Source organism: Grammomys surdaster, unplaced genomic scaffold (assembly GCF_004785775.1).
Source record: "Grammomys surdaster isolate TR1022 unplaced genomic scaffold, NIH_TR_1.0 349, whole genome shotgun sequence".
Lineage (NCBI taxonomy): Eukaryota > Metazoa > Chordata > Mammalia > Rodentia > Muridae > Grammomys > Grammomys surdaster.
In genome coordinates this window covers 621,945-631,434 of record NW_021604768.1, presented here as the reverse complement: position 1 = coordinate 631,434, position 9,490 = coordinate 621,945, and the positions used below count along the sequence as shown (strand labels likewise).

Here is a 9,490-nt window from a genome sequence, read left to right as displayed (position 1 = left end):
AACTCCCAGGATAGTAAGGTAAAGCAATGTCATGTTTACAAAGAAGTAGGAGAGTGAGGATGGGGAGAAGGTAGAGGAAAAAAGAAAGGAAGAAAAAAAGGAATCAAGCAAGCAAGGGAGGAAGGAATAGAGAAGGTGAGAGAGGGAGTGAGGGAGTCAGAGAGGGACAAAGAAAGAAGAAAGGAAGGGAGGGAGGGAGGGAGGGAAGAAGGAAGGACATATAAAGGAAGGAAGGAAGGAAGGAAGGAAGGAAGGAAGGAAGGAAGGAAGGAAGGAAGAGAGAAAGGAAGGAAGGAAGAAAAGTGGAGCCTAGTTCAGTGAAGGGTTAAAGAAGATCGGAGTACTTTGGGGCTGACACATCTACACTGTTATGAGAACTTTTGTTGATGCTCATGAAAGTTTTTCCAGAATGATAATGAATAACACACAAAATGGTTTCCATACATGTCTGAAAAGTGAAAATGGCACGGTGAGAAATGCTTATGTTCTTGTTGAACAACTGATTATTGATCAATGGACTTTGTAACTTCAGAGTTACACCATCTGTTTTCAAACTCACACACCTTTCCTGACAATGGTCGCTAAAGCTCTTCATGATTGTTCTGAGAACTCTTAAGCTCCTGGATCCTCTGGGGCAGAGTCTTGGTCCAGAACTGCAGCTTTCTGGCCTTCAGGGCTCGGCCCACAGCAGGCTGGGTGTTCAGCTGCAGATACTGCTCATCTTGGTCAAACACAGGCCAGTAGGGTAGACCCTCGCTGTTGGGGTTCCTGTGGATATACCAGCCAGGAAGAAAGAATGAAGGTCTCTCTGATTCAAAGCTTGATCCCTTATTTGATAAGGACACTGGGTGAGCAGACCAAGGACAGCAGGGGACAGATGGACTTGTGTAATGATATAAATACAAGTGTTATCATCAGTGTCTACTCCATGTGCAGAAAAGGCTGCTGGCTAGTTTTGTGTCTCTCTCTCAGAGGTACAATCTAAAAAACAGTACTACAATAGTGTGACTCACCCACCCAGTCTCTGTGGGATGAACAGTAAATGACAGCTAGAAGGTATCTGCCTGAGGATGCCCTGAGCTGAAGACTATCATGTAATTAAGGACCCATGCATACTAATGGGACACACATTAGACCTGACTTTAACTAGGTTGAGAATGGGAAGTATTCTCACCCATTTCTGGCAAAGTTTGTCCAGTACTTCATCATCCTCCTTTTTAACAGCTCTTCCTCCTTAGTGAGGTCAACTGCAAACAGAAGGAGAAACCAGTGCTAGCCTCCTCATGCAGGTAACAACTCATGCTCTGCTACAGAAACTACATCCCAAGGCCAAACCATAGACCTGGTTTATACCCTCTTCCCTCCCACTCAGAATACAAAAAGCTTTGTACAGAGTACAAAAGGATTGATCCAAAGCACTACTTGATGTTTCTCAGATTCATTACTAAAGCAGTGTGCACACATTCCTTCTACTTCAAGCCAAACCAGGAAGGGTTTATATTTTAATTCTGGGATATTTTAGAGGGAGGAGCATGGCTTTTTTTGTAAAGCTTGGATATCTGGAACACTTCTCCTGTCCCCTCCAAGACTCTCAATTTCCCAATTGTACAGAGTGCTCAATAATCCCTGAGGAAATCATCTGATTCTCCATTTAGCTCTAGGAAAACATGAAAGACTCACAATTCATGCCACACACATAGGAGCCAAAGATAAACAGATGGTCATCCCCATGGTCCACCTTCACGTGGGGTGGCCTGACATGCTTCATGAAGCTGGGCATGTGCTGGAACTCATAGAAGTACACAGGAGCGTGGGAACCTGGTAAGGAGGACACAAGTTGACATGATTTCTCATATGGAACTTATCTACCTAACCCATGGTGACAAGACATCTTGCTCTACAGTTATCTGCAATCACAGTTGAGTGGTGATATCCAGACTGGACCACTGGAAAGGGAAACCTTTGTTACCCAGACCCTCACATTCCCAACTGAGTAGGTGATAAGACACTGAGGGAAAGTAACATATTTCCTCTTCTAGCCCTGGATATTAAGCCAGCCTTTACACTAGATGTAAAGATTTAGTGGGGAAAAGCTGCCAGCTGTAAGAGACCCAACCAAGACATAGACCTGGACTGGACATTGCAGAGCTCACTTGGGTCCCACAGATCTGAGCACCCCCTTTCCTTGCTCTAGTCCCAGATGTACTCACGCTGGAAATGTGCCACTTGGAGGGCAGGGATCACAAACATGAAGTCCTCCAGCATCTCTTTGAACTGTGTTTGAAGGATCTCTGGGTCTTCAATGTTACCCATGTACTCTTCCATTAACAGGTCACTACATTCTGGAGGAAGCATCTATACCAGGAGGAATCAGGAAGAATGATGACAGGCAGGCATCAGACTCTAAATAAGGAATGTGGTCAACAGTAAAGTGGGGTGTCGGGAGAATAGTAGAAGCTTTTCATTGATTCCCCACAGAAACACACACACATGCACATGTACAGGCACACATACAAAGTAACTCACACACTTTATTTTTGGGCATGTTATCTCTTAAAAATATACAGGAACCCTCCATATCAGGAAAAGAGCCAAGATCTCTCTCACCATCTTTGCTGCAGCGCTCTTCAGATCAGTTGGAAGGGTCTCTCTGGTAATCTTCTCTATGATATGGTCAAGGCCCATGAACTGGGAGGCAGAGGATAGTCTTAAGTATTGGATGGTTTGGAACTACATCAAGGTATCTCTGAGTTCCGAGTACCTACAATTTGAGTTTATGTTCTCACGGGCTTAGAACTAGGTCTTACCTTGGGGACTCCCCAGCCACATTCATCTGAGGTCATACCAATGATGCTGGGGACAGGATGAAATTCCTTAGAGGCCAACAGCTCCTGAGGATGCTTGGGGAAAAACTTCCCATCCACCACTCCAGGGATCATCTTGAAGACCTACACAGCATTGATGATCAGTGCTGAAGATCAATTATATATACATTCTAATGCCAATGACTATCCAAAATAATTCCCTGTATCTTATCTCATCTCAGAGTTCTGTGAACACTCTAGGAAGAACTTTATATGATAATTAGCTTCTCTTGTTCTTTTTGTACATTGTACTCAAAGGACACCAAACCATGGAGATGAGTAAGCACATATGAGTAGTAAATAATGACAGAACCACATTCTGTTCATCAGGTCCTCAAAGACACACAATTCTCCCAACCTGGTTAATAGCCAGGATCTCTTGTTCACTCTTTGCTCGAAGGCAGTGTATCAGGGCTTCTGAGTCTGGGGTCCCACATCCAGATAGGTTGGCTACTGTCTGTAAATGGAACAGATAATGGTTAGCTCATTCCTACTAGCAGAGAGCAGAGTACATGTGATTCTACTAGAAAGTTATTACATCCAAATTCGACATCCAAATATTTTTTGTGTATGAAAGGAGGAAGTGGAGGTTTTCACATTTTCTGTTGCTCAGAGGTGACAGCTGGGAAAGAACATTCTATTTGCATATTGTTTTGTTGTTACTTTCGGGTATGTGTGTGTGTGTGTGTGTGTGTGTTGTGTGTGTGTGTGTGTTACTCTCGGGTGACAATAGGTATAGTATAGCACATTTTGTCCATGATGGTCAGAGAAAAGCCTCAGCTGTTACATGTCATGATATCCCTGGTTTGCATTTGTCTACACCAGCTTATCTGGCCTATGACCTTCCGGGAGTCTTCTGTCCTTGTTTTCTAGACTACCATAAGAACACTGGGGTTTTAGACACTTAATTGCCACTATAGGTTTTGTATGAGTTCCGGGAATTAAACTTGGAACCTCACAATTGCACAGCAAATATTTTTACCAGCTGGCCCTTTCCCTCAAATCATGTGTTCTTGTTAGATTTCTTGTTATCAACTCAACACAATCCATGATCATCTGGAAAGAGGAACTTCAGGTGAAAAAAAAAGCCTCTATCAGATTGGTCCATAGGCAAATCTGGGCATTTTCCTGAGAAATGATGCAGAAGGTTCTACCTCACTGTGGGCAATGCCACCCATGGGCACCTGTTCTGGGTTTTATAAGAAAGATAATTTAGGAAGCCATGGGTAACAAGTCAGTAAGGACATTGCTCCTTTGCCTCTGTTTCAGTTTTGGTCTCCAGGTACATTCCTGACTGCATACTTTACTCAAGATAGGTCATAAGATGTTAGCTGAAATAAACCTTTTTCTCTCCAAGGAGCTTCTGGTAATCATCTTTATCACAACAATAAGAAACCAACTGGGAAACCATGCATAAATGTTTTTGCTAATGACAGAAGCCCCTGGATAGAAATTTGTTGTCATATAGCTTGCTCAGCATACATAAAATTTACTTAACTGAACACCAGATCTCCAGAGTCAATGACTGAAGTAGCTTTCTAGGGGCTGGTGTTCTTCAGGGCACTTACCTTGTAGACACCCTCAGAAGTGTCAGAAATGAGACCAGGCATCAGGGCCACTCCACTCTGCATAATGGCTCCATGAAAGAGTCCTTGGGACATTGGGGACACAACATGGGAAGACACACTTGTGCCTCCTGCTGATCCACCAAAAATAGTGACCCTGTCACGATTGCCTCCGAAGTAACCGATATTTTTCTGCACCCAGCGTAGGGCAGCCACCTGGTCCAGGTATCCCCAGTTGCCTCTGGCATGCTTGTCTCCAGTACTGAGAAGTAACAGGAAGAAGAATTGCATGGCTTCCCATGTACAACTTAGTCCTCATTACCTAGGCCAGTCCCAGGCTTACCTGAAGTAGCCAAGGATACCCAAGCGATATTGGATGGAGACAATTACTATTTCCTCAGTAGCTGCCAGTGTGGATGCATCAGACATAGAAGCCCATCCTATAACCAGTGCACCACCATGGATCCACACCATCACCTGGAGACAGCAATTCAGTTGCCAGGAGGCCCACACACATCCCAGGCTCACCTAGACTGCCTACTAGGTTAACAACTGCTTTGTTCTCTTGCAGATTGACCTACAAACAGGTATCCTCAGGATCTTAGGAAGTGAGTCACAGAAGAGGTGCTTTAGGCCTGTGAGCATGTTTCCATTCCTGTTTCCCCAACAGGAAATCTCAGCATGGATTAGACTTTAGATCTAAATTAAAGTCATTGGTATTCTCAGACCCATCTAAGTAGAACAAAAAATGGAGTATCTTCCTATGAGCCTTTCCTGATTGCTAATCCCAATGGGCTGCATATCTAACTTGGCAAACAGATAAATTGATGTTAGAAATTTGGGTGATGTCAATATTCAGCCTTTGTGCACCATCCTGAGTTGGTGTGCCAAACTGATAGAATTCCTTGTTTAATCTAATACCTAGACCCTCTTACCTCCATGAATCTCAGGACAGTGAGTTATACACACACACTCACAAACACACACACCCACACACCCACACACCCACACACCCCTTTAAGCAGCTGACCATGGGCTGACATGACCTTCTTGAACTCAGTAAGGTACGACTAATAATCAGGATCTAAACAACAGTGGAGCTCAGAATTATTTTGTTCCTTCCCATCCTCCAGAGAAATAAATGACATGTTCCTAGTAGCCATAACATGACACTCACAGGCAGGTTTGAGCCCTCATGGGCATTGGCTGGTGTGTAGATGTTGAGATACAGACAGTCCTCAGACATAGGGATGGGAAGCATGGTCAGCTTCATCTCTTTCATAACCACTAAATTCTTTGTATCAGTCTGCAGACACCTAGTGAAAATATAAGGCAGGACAAACAAGTTATGTGGTGGTCAAATCTATATCTTAGTCTGTATTTTCTCTTAGAAATCCACAGCTACTGCATTCCATGTTGGATTGCTAACGTGATTCTTTTCTAAAGTCCCTACCACAGTAAAAGCCACCAGTCCTGTGCAAATGGAAGTAGAGACAAATTTTTACATGGAGGTCTTGCCATACATTTTTATATTCTGGGGGGCTATTTTATGTAGACTTCTGACAGCTTCACTGAAAATTATATGGTCTTTGCTCCAACATTTAATCCTTCTGTATATAAAATCTAAATTTTGACATCATGGTTAGATTTGATTGTTGACTTGACACACCATAGATACACCTGGGAAAAGAATCTTACTAAGAGATTGTCTTCATCCTGTTGGGAGATAAAGCATGGCACTGGAAAGTTATCTTGATAATGTTATTTGCAATAGGAATGTCTGCCTATCATAGGAGGCACCATTCCCTAGGAAGGGGCTGCTGGATTGTATAAGAATGGAGAAGGTAAGTGAACGAGAGTAGGGATGCCTGTGACCTTTAAACTCTGTTCCTCATTATGGATGTTATGCAATCAGCTTTCTTAAATTTCTCCCTCTGTGATTTCCCAAATATGGTTGATATGCTTGAACTGTCAGACATAATAAAACATGACTTCACTAATTTGTTATCTTAGGATATGTAATCACAGCAACAGAAATAAAACAAAGATACTGGGTCATGGGACACTATGCCAACATAGCAACTATAGAAATTAATAAACAACAGCATTTTATAGGGTAGTGAGACATTCTTAAGTTCGCTTCCGAGTACCAGTTATGTACCACCTTGTTCCACAGAGCCTCCAGTTGGAAGCATGTGTACATTTCCTTAGTCAATGATACGGGGACAATGAATCACAGTGACAGGAAAGAATGGGTTCAGTCTCTGCTCCTTACTGCAGTACCTTCAGCTAACTCCATACAGGTTAAAAGCTCTGACCCAGTAAGCTGATACCATTGTTTTTTTACTGTAATCCTTAGCACATTTGTCAGAAACATGCAATAGAGATGCCCCTCAGCACAGGCTGAAAACTGCTATAGACCTGAGGTGGAGGAAGCACTTCACTGTGGCCTAGAGCAAAAGTCTAAAGTCCCATAGGTCCCAGAACTTACTTGGCTGGCTCTGACGTTCCATCCCTTACACTACTCCATGGCTCAGGGTCCTCAGGAGGTGCAAAGCGCAGTGGTCCTACAGGAGGCTTGGCAAAGGGAATTCCCAGGAAGGTGTGGACACCAGCTTTAGTGTCCTTTATGTGGACAAAGCTGCCTCTCACCTGGCCTGTGTGTGTGTTCCTGATGGGGCTGGCCGAGTCCTGGCCTGTAAGTGGAGAGATGTCATCAACTGTCAACACATTTGGGAATTTGTACCTTGTCATCACCATGATTCATGGGGGAGGTAAGCTGACTTGTCTCATTTCTGCAGTAGGATGTGGAAATGAGGGCTTCTGGATCACCTAGGAACAGATACCTTGTCGACTGACCTTCTTGAAAACTGACAGGGCTCTTCCAACAAAGTGACAGGCTCAGAGCCACTTGGCATTATGAAGGAATTATTGTCATTATCAATGTTTAGTAGCATTTCTAGATACAACCACACACAGAGGAGGGACCTGTCCTGCTGGTTCTCCTGTCCCTGTTGCCTCCTCAGTATGTGATAACCTTAGACATCTCTCACCCTTGTGTGCCTTTGTGGCACATTAGCAAGCACACAATCCCCATGCTGTCATCTGTCATTCTCCACCAGCTACTTTTCCCTACCTGTTGCTTTCCATCCTACAAGCTTGGACTCTGATTATACAGAACTGGGGCAGTTCTGACCCACGTCCCTTCTGCTCACTAAGATAGTCTCACCATGCACATGCTGGAGGAGAAGAAGGAGCCCAGAGGCTACAACATACAGCCAATCAGGAAGGTTAGCAAATGGCATGGTTGAATCTCAGGCTTAAACCTGTGCAAGATGAGAATCTGACAGCAGGATACTCAACAGATCTGCCTGGCTCAGGCAGGCATTTGTACCTTTATGGGTGTAGGTGTGGACATTTGATTGAATGGGGCAAAGTTCTTATTGCAGAAGAACTGATAAGGCAGAAGCCACAGGAAGCCAGTAGCCAGCAGGCAGGGCAAAGCCACTTCTTCAGTTTGTGCTCCTTCCCTGGACTTCTGGAGAGATACAGAATGACATCTCATGTCCTTCTGGAATGCCAGGATCTCTGATCCTCAATATGGAGTCATCATGATCCCTGGCTCTGTTGAGGGAGTCAGGGACATAGTCTAACAGACAGACAAACAGACAGATGTTAAAACAGAGGTCTAAATGCATAGGTCCTTAGTCAAAGATGACTTTTGAATCTTTAAGATTATTAATTGTTCTATTAGTAGCAGAGTCTGTCACCAATGATTTCTTTTCCATGATAGAATAGCTAGGGCCCTGATGTTTATAAATCAGATCATTTCCAAACTATTCCATCAGAAAGCAGTCAAGTGGTTGCCAGGAACAGAGATCAGAGAGTGATTGACATAAATGAATACAAGGAACATTTTTCCACTGAAAGAAAAACTTTGATACCTGAAGTGAATTTGGGTGACTAGTTCATATTCTTTGTGAGTTAACCAGGCTATGTACAAACATTCAACAATTAAGTTTTTCCACAACAACATAGTTACTCAAAATCTAAAAACCTCTTTGCCAATGTCCAATCCATTGGCAAAAATGCCATGGAAACCTCACAGTGATGTGTGCAGTGGGAGTTGAATGATGCATTCAGGCCTAGTGGAAGTACCAGGCATAAGCCCTCCTGCAGGCAAGAAGAGTTCTTCCTTCTGTCAATGCAAGGGAAGCCTGTTGTACACACACACACACACACACACACACACACACACACACACACACACACCACCTCTCTCTGTCTCTCTGTCTTTGTCTCTCTCTCTCTCTCTCTCTCTCTCTCTCTCTCTCTCTCTCTCTCTTCACTTCCTAGTGTGGAAGAAACATTACAAAAATCATCATTTTATTAATGTCCTGGGGTTGGCCTTCAGGTTATTTCATGAATCCTGCAAAAGGGATCGAGGGAGAGGGAGAGACCGAGACAGACTGACACACAGTCAGACAGATTCACACAGACACAAAGACTCAAAGACTCACACATACACATTGACACAGCCACCACCAACACACAGAAACACAGAGACACACATACAGATCCACACATACATACAGACTCACACACAGACAGAAACACACAGACACACTCATGGACACACACAGAGCCAGAGATGTACATTCATAATACATTATCATCATCATCATCATCATCATCATCATCATCATCATCATCATTCTCTGTGCCAGGACTCACAAGATAGCTGCTGGGAAACATCACAGCTATGTCCTGCAAGTAAAACTTCCAACCTTTCATAGCAAGGATCAGGAAATGAAGAGATTGGAAAACCAGCCAATGACCTAAAAATCCTGCATGCTCCAAGCCTTGATATTGGGTGAAGACAAGCAGTTGGCCACCCTGGCTTTGTTAACTCTTCTTGACCTCTGAAAAAGTCCAGCTTTGGATGCTGTGCATAAGCAGTCCTGATTTTCTGTGAATAAAAATACAAGGTCTCAGTGAAACCCTCCTTCTCCTGCTCTCTCTCTCTCTCTCTCTCTCTCTCTCTCTCTCTCTCTCTCTCTC

General features: G+C 43.6%; 1 protein-coding gene across 1 annotated transcript; it reads right to left on the bottom strand.

Moving 5' to 3' along the window:
* Positions 1–204: 204 nt before the first annotated feature.
* On the bottom strand, positions 205–7,795 carry LOC114630999 (pyrethroid hydrolase Ces2a-like). The gene is made up of 12 exons (XM_028779312.1): positions 7,659–7,795; positions 6,921–7,125; positions 5,607–5,745; positions 4,773–4,906; positions 4,433–4,691; positions 3,223–3,321; positions 2,808–2,948; positions 2,608–2,688; positions 2,211–2,355; positions 1,681–1,818; positions 1,175–1,247; positions 205–768 (listed from the first exon to the last, which is right to left on the bottom strand). Exons 1-12 carry the CDS (start codon positions 7,732–7,734, stop codon positions 582–584), a joined length of 1,677 nt encoding a protein of 558 aa, XP_028635145.1. The 5' UTR covers positions 7,735–7,795; the 3' UTR covers positions 205–581.
* Positions 7,796–9,490: the final 1,695 nt, after the last annotated feature.